At 38.1% G+C, this 15,118-nt stretch overlaps 3 protein-coding genes across 3 annotated transcripts; 1 reads left to right on the top strand and 2 right to left on the bottom strand.

Moving 5' to 3' along the window:
- Window positions 1–450: 450 nt before the first annotated feature.
- LOC103333320 (SPFH/Band 7/PHB domain-containing membrane-associated protein family) lies at window positions 451–2,984 on the bottom strand. Its single transcript, XM_008236141.2, has 5 exons — window positions 2,717–2,984; window positions 2,495–2,615; window positions 2,307–2,398; window positions 1,913–2,009; window positions 451–1,063 (listed from the first exon to the last, which is right to left on the bottom strand). The coding sequence occupies exons 1-5, from the start codon at window positions 2,909–2,911 to the stop codon at window positions 693–695; spliced, it is 876 nt and encodes a 291-aa protein (XP_008234363.2). The 5' UTR covers window positions 2,912–2,984; the 3' UTR covers window positions 451–692.
- Window positions 2,985–5,104: 2,120 nt separating this feature from the next.
- On the top strand, window positions 5,105–6,301 carry LOC103333436 (DUF1442 family protein (DUF1442)). The gene is made up of 2 exons (XM_008236263.2): window positions 5,105–5,268; window positions 5,385–6,301. The coding sequence occupies exons 1-2, from the start codon at window positions 5,212–5,214 to the stop codon at window positions 6,000–6,002; spliced, it is 675 nt and encodes a 224-aa protein (XP_008234485.1). The 5' UTR covers window positions 5,105–5,211; the 3' UTR covers window positions 6,003–6,301.
- A 2,714-nt stretch (window positions 6,302–9,015) lies between these two features.
- Window positions 9,016–12,785, bottom strand: LOC103333321 (Leucine-rich repeat protein kinase family protein). The gene is made up of 4 exons (XM_008236142.2): window positions 12,124–12,785; window positions 10,995–11,255; window positions 9,991–10,866; window positions 9,016–9,763 (listed from the first exon to the last, which is right to left on the bottom strand). The coding sequence occupies exons 1-4, from the start codon at window positions 12,545–12,547 to the stop codon at window positions 9,282–9,284; spliced, it is 2,043 nt and encodes a 680-aa protein (XP_008234364.2). The 5' UTR covers window positions 12,548–12,785; the 3' UTR covers window positions 9,016–9,281.
- Between the last annotated feature and the right edge of the window lie 2,333 nt (window positions 12,786–15,118).

The following is a 15,118-nucleotide window of genomic DNA, read 5'->3' as shown; positions in this document are numbered from 1 at the left end:
AGCCAAGGCTTCTAAAATCAGTAGGTTGAATGATTATAACCGTTAGGTTTGCTTTTTTCTTTGTTTGTGGGCTAGGGAGGGGTAAGCATCCACATTGAGCACAACATTTGAATCCAAAACTATTAGGTTTTAACTAAGTAAAGTCTACAATCTAGACTAGTCATAGACGGTCCTATTGGTAAATGCCACCCGTTTTTCCAACACAATTTCATCCAATTAATTGACCAAGACATTCGATTAATTGCAGAGCTATTATTGAATGGCTGGATTGAATCCCTCAACGCACCCCATCAACATTGCTCTATTCGCCTATACGACCAATATCCAATTTGGGCCTTTGGGTGCCCTAACCCTGACCCAGGCAAGTCCATAATATCCATTGGACCCCTGGGAGGCAAAGCTTTCTAATGGGCCAGAATTTAAACAATTCATAACTCAAACACAACATCCTTGATCAATAGTAAAAACTTTTATTCAGACCAGACCTGTGTATATTGGGCTGCATTACTATTTCTTTACATCGATACATCATGTGCATGGTGTAAGCACACCATGCTCTACATGTAAAAAAACAAATGCACTAAAACGGGATTGCATAACTATGTTCTATATAAAGACCCTAACCTGTTCGTGTCATTTTGAATTCAACAAAAAAGTATTGAGATCAGGATCGTATAAACAACGGGGTATATTTACTCGCCATTTACTTGAGCACTAGCTGCCTCCAGTTGTCCATTGCGTATCTGATCACCAATGTCTCTGACGTGACCAGGACCATGGGGTATAAAAACAGTAGTGTTCTTTGAGTTGTTGCCAAGGTCTTTAATTGTGTCAAAGTACTGAGTGATCATGATCAGATCCATCACCTCCTTCGCTGAGGTTCCTTCCACCTTGCCTGAGAAATTCAAGATGTTCTCTCTTAACCCATCAGTGATTGCCTGCCTCTGCCTGGCAACACCAACTCCTCCAAGGTACTTGGCCTCAGCTTCAGCTTCTGCCCTTTTCACCTGAAGCACCTTCTCTGCCTCTCCTTTGTATACATTAGCAAGCTGGAGCCTTTGAGCTGCAGTACAGATGCTTGATTTTTCAGTAACAAACACAAGCATATAGGCTAGACTCCTTTGATTACCAGCCCTTAACAAATATAAAGACTGCAGCAATTCATTGACTTTTGGAAATAAGTGGAGATATATAACAAATAGGTAGAGTTTTTAAGATGACATTGAGTCGTGGTTTATAATGGTCCAAAGTTAAGAGAAGCAACGTTATATCTTTACATTTTTTATTCAATCAGATAATAAAACATAGTTTGGCCACTTGAACATATACAGAAGTATAATGAATCAAGCCCAAAGTTGATTTATAGCTTAGCATAACAACAGAAACTAAGCATTATGAGCTAGATGTCATCAAGAATAACTTGTCAAGAACATATAAACTCCTGGATTGACAAAATAACTGTTAATAACAAATAGGAAAACAGACGAGACATAACTGAGTAAACCATAGCACATAGGATAAAATCTAATTGTTTATCGCAAATGCAAGGGCCTAGTGGCTAGTTGCCGTTCCTTAACAGACTTCTTCAAGTAGAGTGAGAGATTTCTCAGTATTATGTGCAATCAGGAGTTAGTACTATTGTTGCTGTCATAGTTTTGTTTTTCTTTTGGGAAGTGAGGACGATTACTTTATAACAGTCATTCAAACCCTTGATTTCTCTAAAAGGTTATCTCGCCTATCTATAACACATTCCCAAAAGCTTGTTTACAAGACTTGGGGCTAATAAAAACCTTTTTGTCCTACAATATAACGAGTCCCCAAATGTGTCTTCCTACTGCAGATACAAATTGAAACAACGTCCACATGTAAGATTACCAAAAAAAAAAAAAAAACAAACAAACAAACAAATTACCTGCATTAATCTCATTCATTGCCTTGCGCACAGAGGCATCCGGTATAATGTCAACCATCAGTATGTGCTCTATGCTGTATCCATATTCTCTCATAACCTGATCAGCAATTTCAGCATAAGATTTAATAAACCATATAGAATGAAAAAATTCGTAAGGAACTAAAGAATAGATCAACAAAATTTTGTCTGAAACAAACGAGTAAGAAGCAACCACAATAACCTAACCTAATTCAAGAACAACTCATTGACCATTGCGATGATAAGATAGTAATAATCATACAGTAATCACTTCATCTCATAATGTCATATGTTATGATAAACCAATGCACAGGCCTGAGAAACCAATATTTTTAAGAACCCTAAAAATACAAAAGACATCCAAGAATCTGGTTACCTTCTCAAGTTCCTCCAAGACAGCTTTAGCAACCTCACCCTTCTGTTCAAAGAGGTCATCCAATGTCATTCTCGGCACCAGAGCTCTAACCACTACACAAAAAACAAGCCAACACACCATCCCTCCTCATCATATGTAACTAAATAAAAATTAAAAACTAATAAAACAAAATTGTTATTACGACTTACCATCAAAGACATAAGCTTGAATCTGCTCTTTGGGGTTTTGCAACTCATAAAAAGCATCATCAGCATTCTGTCTCACCACCCGGTATTGAATGGAACACACTAATTGCACAAACACGTTATCCTGCCAAATTGTACAAACATTCAAACACCAATAAAATACATATATATATATATATATAATTACTCCAATTCTTGCATTTTCTTTATGAATTTGAAACAGACCTTGGTTTTGGTCTCGATGCGGACATCGAGAGAGGAAATCCTGGTGGAGAGGACACCGGCGACCCATTGACCAGCGCACGGGTTCAGGAGATGGAAACCGGGTTCGGCCAGCTTCTCGAACCGACCCCACCTCTCCAAGACGCCTACGCTTGCTTGGTCTATGCAGGTAAAAAGGCCAAAGCAAGAATTGCCCATCTGGAACTAGATTTTGGTTAGGTATTTGCTGAGAATTTGGAAACTGTAGACGAAATGCTAACAGAAGTTCACGACCGACGACGACAGTTTATACGCTACGGGAAGATAGACCGACTTTTGCACGATTGGGCTTTTTGATAAGAAAGTCCTATGTCATCGTAGTCCAAAATGAATAGTACAGTATTCTGTTATCCAATTGTAGTCCAAAGTGAATAGTACAATTATAGTCCCAATTCTAAATGTTATCCAGCTTGAGATTGGGCTCAGTTGGGAGTTAAGCCCAACCTTTCAAGTTTAATTTGGGCTTCCGGTTTCTTATCCAAAATCTTGGTGGGCTTTAATTCTCAGAAATATAAGAGGAACCTTTGGACTACAATTTCTACTTTACTAAAAAACTTCTAACTGCTAGGAGTGTTATGGCCGTTGTTTGGTATACTGGGCTGAACTTATTAAAACGACCAACAATCTAGATAAATGAAACTCGTAACGACTTGTTTGAACTTAACTCCAATCTAGTCCAAGTCAAACCACCGAACGAGACCTAAGGGTACTTTATAGACACCCGATATGCATCTCACTGATAATAAAGATATGGTTTACAACGTGGTTCATGATGTGTGGAAGGAAGAAAGTGTAACGACTCTCATCAAAGAGGAGAACAATATATGGGCACAAAACCACTCCATACTCCACATTTTCTAGCCGCTTATGAATACATGCATGCACAAAACATTATAGATTCTTGTCATTTTTCTTATTCGAACTTTTTAGACTAGAAAGCGAGACAAAGAAGACATGGTACAATGTTGAAGTTACCACGCCACACATACCATGTCCCCTTCCAAGGATGCGTAGCATCCAACCAAGAACCCTACAGACCCACAACTTGTTTGTCTACACAATGCAGAACCCACTCCCCATTTATCATCACTGTCTCAGTGCTTCTTCCATGCTCCTTTAACTTCTTCACGAGAAAGTTTCCTGGAAAGCCAATCATGGAAAGGAAAATAAACTCTGGAAAATACAGACAACAAAAAATAAAAAAATCAAGTCAATTTGATTCGACCACACAGAAGCATTCGTTCAGTCATCATCTCTGTCATCTGATCTCTCTAGCAGGATTGGACAGAGGATGGGGAATCTTACACTGCAAGAGATAGACCATGAGACATGAAAATTTATGTTTTGTGTTGCTCTGTTATGAATAGGTTTTGTTAGGGAAACCACTCGATCGGATCTAAGATCTCTGTTGGCCTTTCTGGGGGCAAGGATGAGACCCTCTTGCAATATATTTATACTTAACCCACATATTTGTTGTATATATAAATAGGGTTTAGGGTCGATAAACATATATTAAGACTAACCCTCTTTTTAACGGAAAAATATTTTCAGTAATTGGACAAGTTTTGGTCAAGAGGTTTGTACGTACAGCCCGTACACAAGAGGACTGCATGTGTGTATTGCTCATGAGATGATCTATAGAGTTTTTATTTAAATATAAGTTTGCTGGTTTTTGCCTCAGATAACATGGGCGCTTATAATCCACCTTATGCTGTCTTTGCATATAGGACATCACAGCTAATCAATGGAGATTTGGAAAATATTTCAAGAGCCGAATAATTAGCGTCGTGCAAGTAGAATCTTATATATTGTATCATGTATTAAAATATTTAATTAAATGTTAATGAGTTGCCTCCCGGAAGCTAATGATCTCTTTAGTTCTTTTAATTTGTGTCAAGGGTGAGATTAAGAATCCGATTCCTATGATCCTTCCTATCTACTCCTTTATTCATAATTTCCTATTTTTCCTTATAATTAAGAGGTTTGTTGGTTTTTTTTTGTTTTTTGTGTTTTTTATGCTAATGGATAAAAGCGAGAACCAAACTCTTGTTGTACGTAAAAGTAGGCGCGCTTAGTTGTAGCTATAAACCATCGCCTTTAAAAATAGCTAATTTACAATTTGATAATAGAATGAGTGAATGCACGCACGGGATTTCTTTAACTACCATGATTTAGAGCCAATAATTTGGGCAGACAAACTAGTACTAAAGGACCATAATTATTTATCCTAGTTGGTACTTGTTAGTTTTCTTTATCTCATTTTCTAACATGGCCAGTTGGATATTGCAGTGTCTATGAATTTAAAAGCAACCGGGTCGAGTGCCCCTTATATATATGTGAGTGCTTCTAGGTTCTATCCAAAGCCAAAGTTGAAGCTTCATATTGAGATTTGAGAAACTAAAAAAAAGAGAAAAAAGAAGAAGAAGAGAGAGCTAGCTAAAAACACATAGAACACACAAATGGCTTGCTGGTCTGCTGAGAATGCCACAAAAGCCTACCTCAAAACATTAAAAATGGTGAGTCTCCTTTTATTTTCCAAAAACATCAAAGGATTTTTTTGCACTTTTTTCCTAATTCCCATATCAAATTATCAATCATTTCTAACTTGGTTTTTATTGTGATCTTAATTCAGGGCCAGAAGGCAAACGAGCCAGATGTGGTTGAGTTCATTTCAGCTCTAGCAGCCGGGAACAATGCACAGCAAATGGTTGTGGCTTGTGCTGGCGCTGCTGACTCCACCATTCTAGCCCTTGTTGCTGCTGCTCAGCAAACAGGCGGCAGAGTGGTCTGCATCCTTCGTGGGAACGAAGAGATGCAGTTATCTGAGAAAATCCTTGGCATCAACGTATGTCACATTGAATTTGTGATTGGGGAGGCCCAAAATCTTCTTCTAAACTACTACAAGGAGGCTGATTTTGTGCTCATTGATTGCAACCTTAAGAACCATGAGGCCATTCTTAGAGCAGTGCAGATGGGGAAGAAGCAAAATGGAGCTATTGTTGCGGGGCATAACGCTTTTGGCAAAGGGTCGTGGCGGTCCGGTGGATCGAGAACTCAGTTGCTGCCTATAGGAGGTGGATTGTTGGTGACAAGAATTGCAGCACCAAAGAATGAAAGCAGCAAAATGGTTGGGATCAATGGTAGTGGAAAGAAGAGCCATTGGGTTGTCAAGGTAGATAAGTGCACAGGTGAAGAGCATGTGTTTAGGGTCAGATCATCATTTCCACAAGGGAAGGGGATCGCAGCCTAAGCTTAAACTTTAATTGAATTACTTGCTCCAAATATCAATTGGTTTTGTTTTAAGAGAGAAGACTTAAATTTTCCCTTGTGTTTCTTCTCTCAGAAGAAAAATGAAGCATTAGCATTAGATAGATATTATTAGTTCCTTTTTGGGAAAATGTATATAGCAAGTGATGTACATGTAACAGTTATATTAAGTCTATTTATAATGAATGGCTTAGTTTGTTTGAAGAACAGGGCTGAAGAGCAATTTTTGATGAATGAAAAGATTTAAAAGGTCGTGCAGAATCTGCAGATCAGTTCTCTGCTCAACCAGCATACGCCTCCTATTGCACAAGAAAACACATGCATAGATCATACATAGTTTGAGAAGACCAGTTGGTCCATGCAGACCCTGTCCCCTCTAAAATATTATATATCTATGATTGCTTTGAACCTCATTTCTCATCACCTTCTCACCCGCACGTTCCCCTTATTATCTTATAGTTTCTTAGAATCCGATCACATTTATGAGAAAATTGAAAAGAAAAAGTTGTTTGTTATGATAGAATAGATGTTGTGTTTGATCGGATCTTACATATATTTCTGTTGGGTTTCTGAGGACAAAAACAGGTCACAGGACCCATATCTCGTCATTGAATTCTTATTATAAGAGTTTAGACTTTGATTTTCTAACTCTATTTCTGGCCGTCTTTCTTTTTTTCTTCTTCATTATTGGCTTCTTCAATTTATGTTTTCAAATTAGTAAATTCCCTGATAGAGAAAAAAGTAGTGGATCATGAGATCTTTTTCTCTATTTCTTTCTTCTCTCGTTTTGCTTTTCAGTTGGGCTGCAGCTACCTTCAGCCTAAAAAGCAGATGAAGTTTGGGGAAGAGGAAAACCTTTCGCTTGTCAAAGGCTAGGAGGCTTCTTAGTAATTCTGGATTCTCCTTCCTACTTATTGGCCCCAAAATGGAATCGTAAATGGGTCGATAATTCAACTATTCCGGGTCTGAATCCTATTAAAATTTTACACGCATATATATATATAGTATCACCGCGCCGCTATACTTTTAATATATTCGAATATTTAAATCGTACAGCCGCACGGCTATACCAACCTCTCCGTTATACCTTTTAAATATATTCCCAAAAATAGAATCGCCGGGCGGCTATACGTTTTAAATAAAACAGCCATCCGGCTGCCAATTAAATAAATTCCGAAAAATTCATATCGCCGAGCGGCTATACCTTTTGAATATATTAATAAAATTAATACCGCCGTGTATACCGTTTAAATATATTCAAATATTTAAATCGTACCGCCGCGCGGCTATACTATTAAAAAATAGTATAGCTGTTCGGCTATACAGTTTGAATATATTAGAATATTAAAATAGTCCAGCCGGGCGGCCATATCTGCGAAATATATTCGGAAAAATTGGTATAGCCGCTCGGCTAGACTATTTTAAATATATTCGAACAAATTAGTATAGCCGTGAGGCTATATGCATTAAATATTTTCAAATATTTAAATAGTACTGCCGTCCGGCTACACTATTTTTTTAAAATTTAGTATATCCTCGCTCTATACTTTTTAAATAGTACAGCGTGCGGCGATACTATTTTAAAAAATTAGTATAGCGATACCATTTAAATATATTCGAAAAAATGAGTATAGCCACCCGGCGATACTGTATGTATTTGACTTATACTTCACTGCTTAGGCGGGTTGGGTCCCTTTTTTTTTTATAATAATTTTTTTTCCCTGACCTTAAGAGAACTTAGGTTTTATGCTTAACTACAAACAAAGTATATACCAATCTAAAATCTTGAAATAGTCAGAATCCTTTCTTTCTTTCTTCTATCCTGTTCATCTTTGTCTGGACATCAAACATTGCATCTAAACTAACATGCAGTTGAAAGTGATAAATTTCAGTGTAATCTATTAGACATACCTTCTAGACAAAGGAGAAAAGATGAACATGATAGAAGTCCTAAGAACTTATGACCAAACCTTCACACCACTCATCGCTTCAATGTACTCAGCGACCCTCATTTTGTTAATCTTCTTAACCTACAATGAGCATATATACAGTATATTTAAATAATAATAATACAAAAGAAGCCAAAAGCATAATATATTTTTGGTTCCTAAGCAGCTGTCAAATATCAAGCCTAGAGAGTACCATCATCCATTCTTGTTGAAGGTCAGGATCTGCTGCATATGCTCGCAAGCCAGTTAGAAGGTCAACATCACGAATCCAGTCCAAGCTTCTATTCCAAGTTATTTTGAGATAAGAGCACACAGGCTACGATAAAAACTTAAACTCTGTGAAACACTCTGCTCCATAAGCCCTTTTTGATAACTATTTCTCTATTTCTCTCTCAGCTTTGATTTTCAGTTGGGCTGCAGCTACCTTCGGCCTAAAGCTGATAAATTTGGAGGAGGCTTCTTATGCTGAAAGCTCAATAATACTTTTCGATTCTCCTTCCTACTTACTGGCCCAAAATGGTATCGTAATGAGTCGATAGCAACTCTGATTGGGTCTGATTCCTATTAAACATTTCCACTTCTACAATATAGAAATATTAACTAGGTGTAGATGCTACAGTGGGGCTCAGTGAAAAGAAGCCTTGACTTACAGAGTGGTGGTCTCAAATTCGAATCTCCATAGCATCTTGACGGTGTGTGAAAATCCCCTCCCCTTCCTAACTTTGGCAAAAACAAAAATTAAGGAAAGAGAATCCAAAGCTTAGAGTATGAACTACTTGGTCATGCCTAATCCTAGTGACCTAGAGTAGTAATGCCAACCCTCGTAGCTAGATTAATTTGTTGACATAATAATGTCTCTGTATGATTAGGTTCTTGCATGTGAAAGTGGGTAAGTAGAAGGTAAAAAGAAATATTAGTCTTAAATTCTTCCAAATTCATTACCAACTTTCTCTATGATTAGGAGACAGAATCTTTCAAAATGATAACCATTTATTTGAACATGAAATATAACAGAGCAAAGAAAATGATAATGTATGAAAGCAAAAAGGTAAAAGGAGGTATAAACATTGAAGGTCAACATAAATCACTGAGTCATTCAACCCAGGGAAAGTCACCTTGAGATAGCAAATATTCACCTAACACATTAGTCTAGAAATATGTCCTCAGGAAAAGGACACAGAAAATTACAACATAAAAAAGTCCTAGAATTACATCCGAAGTTAGCAGTTAGTGTCATTGTCTAACCATTTGCCCATCCACCTATTTGAGTAGTTTTTAGGTGATTGTTGGCGAAAAAAGCGAGCACTTAGGCATCAGACACAACTATTACAATTACTTAACTCCTGAACAACTTCTTCCATGGATGGTCTCTCAATTGGAGACTCACGGGTGCAAAGCAAAGCAGTCTTTGCAAGCTTGGATGCTTCGTATTCGAAGAACCTGCCGTTGAGGTTTTGGTCAATAAAGTCTTGGAATGTGACTGACTCCGCACCAAGACACATTGAACTAGTGACTTTCCGCTTCCCTGATAGGACTTGGAAAACAAGCACCCCGAATGCATAGACGTCACTTTTCTCTGTGAACCGTCCTGTAGTGGTGTATTCAGGCGCTAGGTAGCCCATGGCTGCACTGGCCTTGAGTGCTGAGAAGACAACGTCATTGGTAAGAAGCTTGTGCAGGCCAGAATCTGAGAGCAAGGGGTTGTATCTCTGGTCAATCAGCACCTTTTCAGCTGAGATGTTTTGGTGAACAAGAGCAGGTTTGTTTGGCTTGTAGCCGTGCAAATAAGATAGACCTGGTTAAAAAGAACAAAGCTCAGTATAGATAAATCATAAACTAACTCCCCTTGAATTCACACATTGATGGTTGGTTATGCATCTCTCAAAGACATAAGCATTCAGAACTGAACAAGAACAGTTTTCAATTGGATTTTTAGTAACATAAGCTTTAACAAGCAAACCTTGTCCTTAGAAATGGAATAAGTTTAATGCAAGATTATAAAGACATGAAACATATACTGACCTTTAGCAATGCCCTTCACAATAGAAACTCTAGTTGTCCATTCAAGAACATGGCTGTCACCGTCCTTGACATCAAGATACCGCAGCAAGTTTCCATTTGGAACAAAATCATAAATGAGAAAGCATTCTCCCCGGCCCTTTGAACAACAAAATCCTCTCAATCTCACTAAATTCTCATGCCTCAATGAGGTTAGCATGTTCAATCCCTTCAAGAACTCAGCTTCCTCTGTCTTGCAGCATGATTTACCAATGCTCTTAACGGCCACAACAGACCCATCTCGTAATATTCCTTTATAAGTTGCAGAGAAGTTACTCTTATCCAATAAATTCATCTCGGAGAAGTACTGAGTAGCTGTCTCCACCTCTTCTAAGTTGAACCTAAAGCTATGGAACACTTCTTGAGCAAACAAACTTAAATTCCGCCCATCAGCTAAAGGGTCCCACCCGTTTGAATACTCAAGGCTGATGAGAGGAGATCCATTTTTCCTGTAAACTCCCTTGCCCTTGGCCTCATCAGTACTTAGACGGCCATCACAAATATCAAATGAGCTCCCAAGCTTCTGTTTCCGGCGACGGCGTTGGATGAAGAATAGAACTCCTATAGCTGATAATGCAATAGTTACTACAAGGACACCAACAACAACAGCAACAGATGCTTGATGGGATTTTGACAAATTTGAGCAATGAGTTTGATTGCAGGGCAAAGGCACATTTGCAGTCTCGGGAATGTCTCTTGTTGGTGCAGCAGCTCCAAAGGGTTCGGGTCTACTTGCGTTGAGATGACCAGAAGCACTGCAGGCTGTTAAGGACATAAATCCAGACCCACATAATCCCAGATTGTTTTCATAAGAGAATCCTTCATTAAGCCTCTTCAAAGCTTCACCAAATCAATAAACATGAAATCAATCAGAGGTTTAAATATTTTTTTCAACAATTTAACATGAGTAATAACTTATGCAAATTCTTATTTTAAAGATAAAATTTAGGTGTTAAGACTACTCTTACCAAGAGGTACATTGCCGGAAAGAGTATTATTCCGAACGTCTAGAACTTCAAGCACAGGCGCATCAGCTAGTTTGGTGGGAATAGAACCGAAAAGATGATTGACACTCAAATCCAGTCTCATTAACATTTCTAAGTCTCCTAAACTTGCCGGTATTGCGCCAGTTAAGCGATTAGATTGCAGAGCAAGAACTGTAAGGTTTTTCAAAGACCCCAGCTGCGTGGGTATGCTTCCAGTGAGCTGGTTGTAGCAAAGCTGCAAAACTGAAAAGCCAAAACAGAACAAGATAAGTGGAGCCTTGACACAAATTAGGAAAAGGCAAGAAACGCATAAATCAGCCAACAATTTAAGTGCTTTTTCATCTAGATTTCGCAACTACCACATGCGGAATCAGTGCAAGCCACACGAAATAAGAAAATGCTTACATAAATAGAGAATGATGGATTAGTTTTCTGAGAAACAAAAACCGAAAGTTTACATACATCAATCAAAACACATGAAATAGAGATTTTCATTGTTGAAAATAAAAACCCATGCGGAAGGCAGAGAGTGAAGGAAATCGTTTTCTTTTTCTTATTGATCGTTGAGTATGGAAATCTAGAAACAAAACATGCACAAAGAAAGTTCAAATCTTTCAACAAACCCACCACTAAACTTAACAAACTAGTAATAATCCCAAACGGACACACACACATTCCCAATCAAGGTGCTCAAAGTTCACATCTTTCTAATCCGATCTATAACCACTTGACTTGAGGCCTATGATCGAGCTACTTCTGCTCCTACACCTTCTTCACTTGAGCTGTCATAGAATAGTTCTTTCTCGACGAAATGGAAATAGGGTCTACCGGGAAGCTGGTTTAGGATGTCTTTGTATTCCCACCACTATCGAGTCGAGTAAGAAAACAGCATGCTAAGAGCCGTGAGTGGCTTCCTAGACTTGGTAGTCTACTCGCTCAACCAGCTGTTCATCATATCCAAATAGGGAGTAGGAATTCGGAGGGAGAATAGAACCAACAACCAAAGCTAGCAATATTACAGAAAGAAAGCAAACCAATCTATATAATATACTTAAATAAAATAAAGAATCAAGAGACTAGAAGTTCTACAGAACAAAAATCTTTAGCTGACCTTGTAAGCTGCCCATGCTTCCGATCTCAGGAGGAATTTCTCCAGAGAGATTATTTACATTCAAATACAAGTCACTGAGCTCAGTCAAGTTGGCAATTTCTCTGGGTATCTCCCCGTACAGAGAGTTATAATGCATGTAAAGACCAGTCAAATGCTTGAGCCCTGCAATGGCGGGAGAGAGCTTCCCAGAGAGCCCCTTTCCTTGCAACGAAATATTAGCAACTTGACCGGCTTCGTTGCACCCGATACCTTCAAACGACCCGTCACATGGGTCTCCATTGACGGTCCATGAAGAAAGGTACAAGCTTTCCGGGTCTAAAACGGCTCTCATGTCCAAAAGTGCTCTGAGCTCTGCATTTCCACAAACCCATAACGGGTTTGTGAAGAAAATTAGGAAGGAGAAAATAAAAAATGTGACACCCATGTTTTGGTTTGTGCTCAAAATGGTAGAAGTTGGTTAATTTTTTCTCTCTGAGACTCAATCTCTGACTGTTATATTTGTAACTGGAATTTTCTTCCCTGTTTTAAGCCCTGCAGAGAACCACGGTAGTTCTCACTCTCTCTCTCTTGAGCAAACACAAGGTGGTGACTGTGAGAAGAAAGAGACAAAGTCACAGAAGGTGTGCCTAACTTTCTACAGTGGACGTGTGTACCACAGCTATGAAGTGTAATCAGAAACAGAGGAAAAGAAAAAGAGAAGGGCTTTGGAGTTTTGACCGTTGGATTGGTTGACTATTGATTGATCTAGATTCTAGTACAATACCAGGTGTGGGTGCAGTTGCATGTTAGTATTTTGAAGTTCTTGCCATAGGAAGTGTGATTGCAAACTGAGCTACCCCAGTAACTCCACATTCCTTGTTTTGGTTCGTAAACCAGTAACTGCAAACAAAGAATAAACAAAGCTTTCCTGCCTTTTTCTTCTTGTATCTAAATGACGAAAAATCCAAGCTTTAACTTAGGCCAATGGATTTTAGAGAACAAGAATCCAAAAACTTACTGGAAAGCATTTTTATTTTTATTTTGGTTAAAATGGGTTTTGTAGATTAGCTCCCATTAACATTGGTTTATTTTGATATCCTTGAAGCTAGCTACAAAATAATCTAGATGTTGAATATGTTCCATTCAAAGCAACTTTCATACAACTCAAGACGTCTTTCATAGCATTTTTGCTGAAATAGAGATAAAGTAAAACTTTTTTTAGAAGCACTTTAATGATTTTAAAGTGATTATGCAATAAAGATTCATGATTAACTTAACCAATTAAGTGACCAAAAGTATATATTCATGTATCCGAGATCATATATTTCATTCTCATTTCTCCACTATTCAATTAGAAAATGATTCATGATTTACAGTCACTTGACAAGGTCTTGCTTAAAAATCGATGGCATCAATTCAAATTTATTTCGAGTCAGAAAGAAATTATTATAGAAGTGGGTCTATGTTCGTGGACTTGCGTTTGCCGCGTGGTCAACCACAGATGGGAGCTACGGTGGGGTTGAGGTACTGTCCTCCCCGAAACGGAGATTCCCTCGCATAAATACGCAGTTCGAATTCAAATTGCAAGGATCCTCTGCATGCAATCTCATACTAACCCCAGAAATCCACTAACAAATAAAATGGACATTTACTAACTTGGCTTTGGATTGGTTGAGAGATAGTGTTTCTTGGTAAGAGTACTTTGTGCTTCTCTTTTCAACCGTTGTCTCTCTCTCTCTCTTTGCTTGTGCCTGCCAATGCCATGCCAGAAACTCTGACACCACCACCGCCCTCACTGTCCATTAGTCATTGTCCTAGCTCTCTCTCACTATTCTATTCTTTATTCATTTGGTCTCTTCTTATTTGTTTCCATTTGATCTACCCAATACTCATAACATTCAAAAGTTGAGATTTTTATAATTTTGACTCACCAGAGAAAATAATAGAGAGATAATAAGATGGTCCAAGGTCTAATATATGATGGGGTATTGGTCCCAAATGTAGAGAGAGAGGTATTGAATAACATCATTTGCCCTCTTCATTGAGTGATAGTAGTTTCTTTGTTTTCTCTCTCCTCCCTATTCTTGAGGGATTTGCCAGCCCATGCAGTTGGACCATTTCTGATTGCAAAAGATGGCATGCATTTCAAAATTTGTACAAGTCTTGTTACTCTTTGACTGCCTCCTTTCGGTAAAAAAAAAAAAGCCAAGTAAAATGAGAGGAATAAGGATCATATGTATTGTGCTGCTGCTCGTTCAGGCGGTAGGTATTCATTGAACGGAAGTGCATAGATGATAGTTTAGTTTACAGAAAAGAAACTTGGTTAAAAGTTGTCTTTCAACTTGTGCCAAATATTCGAAAAGCACTTTCTTTTATACAGCTTGGAAAAACGCATAAAAAAAATGCTTTTGCTCTGAAGAAAAAGACTTTTCTATTCTAATAACGGTGGAAAAGCTACACCCCACCAAACCAAACAGGCTCTGAAGAGAAGTCATGTTTTGAACTTGTGAATAAGCTGACAGAAATGAAAGATGGTATGTATGTACTATGTAATGTGTATATATTGTTGTATTTTTTGCTTGTAATTTGATGAAAGCAACTGATGAGTTTGGTGTTGGCGAGAACAGGACCACACTAGCTTAATACAAACCAATCCCTGTTGAAAGCCCCAACATAATCTAACAAGAGTTGCAGCAGGAACAGGACCTTTCATTTCATATATAATAATAAAGTGGTCTTCTTGAGATTGGAATATCTAGAACTGCACAATTAACGTAGCTGTAAACCCACAACATATTATATATATATATATATATCTATGTTAATTAAGAAAAGCCTCTGTTTAACTTCGTCTTTCATTTGATCAACTGGATAAAAAATCTCACCACGGTCACCAAAAAAGGAAGGAAGGTTTGTCACAGAGTATATAGATTTTTAATATTCTACTGTGCTGCTTTTGAGGTATTAATCTTGGTGTAGTGGTGTGGTGTTGGGGCCGTGGAATTTATTGATTTCT

This window comes from Prunus mume, linkage group LG5 (assembly GCF_029339155.1).
Source record: "Prunus mume cultivar Tortuosa linkage group LG5, ASM2933915v1, whole genome shotgun sequence".
Classification (NCBI taxonomy): Eukaryota; Viridiplantae; Streptophyta; class Magnoliopsida; order Rosales; family Rosaceae; genus Prunus; species Prunus mume.
Note: the sequence above shows the minus strand (reverse complement) of the source record. Positions and strands in the feature narration are given on the sequence as shown.

What these genes read in the sequence shown, in the direction of transcription:
- LOC103333320 (XM_008236141.2), bottom strand. Translation starts at nt 2,911, where the DNA reads ATGGGCAATTCTTGCTTTGGCCTTTTTACCTGCATAGACCAAGCAAGC. An exon ending in GCATCGAGACCAAAACCAAG is followed by an intron (nt 2,616 to 2,716) that starts GTCTGTTTCAAA and finishes ACAATTTGGCAG; the next exon opens with GATAACGTGTTTGTGCAATT. An exon ending in TCTTGGAGGAACTTGAGAAG is followed by an intron (nt 2,010 to 2,306) that starts GTAACCAGATTC and finishes ATTGCTGATCAG; the next exon opens with GTTATGAGAGAATATGGATA.
- LOC103333436 (XM_008236263.2), top strand. Translation starts at nt 5,212, where the DNA reads ATGGCTTGCTGGTCTGCTGAGAATGCCACAAAAGCCTACCTCAAAACA. An exon ending in ACCTCAAAACATTAAAAATG is followed by an intron (nt 5,269 to 5,384) that starts GTGAGTCTCCTT and finishes ATCTTAATTCAG; the next exon opens with GGCCAGAAGGCAAACGAGCC.
- LOC103333321 (XM_008236142.2), bottom strand. Translation starts at nt 12,547, where the DNA reads ATGGGTGTCACATTTTTTATTTTCTCCTTCCTAATTTTCTTCACAAAC. An exon ending in AAGCATGGGCAGCTTACAAG is followed by an intron (nt 11,256 to 12,123) that starts GTCAGCTAAAGA and finishes TTGGCTTTTCAG; the next exon opens with TTTTGCAGCTTTGCTACAAC. An exon ending in TGTGAAGGGCATTGCTAAAG is followed by an intron (nt 9,764 to 9,990) that starts GTCAGTATATGT and finishes CTTTTTAACCAG; the next exon opens with GTCTATCTTATTTGCACGGC.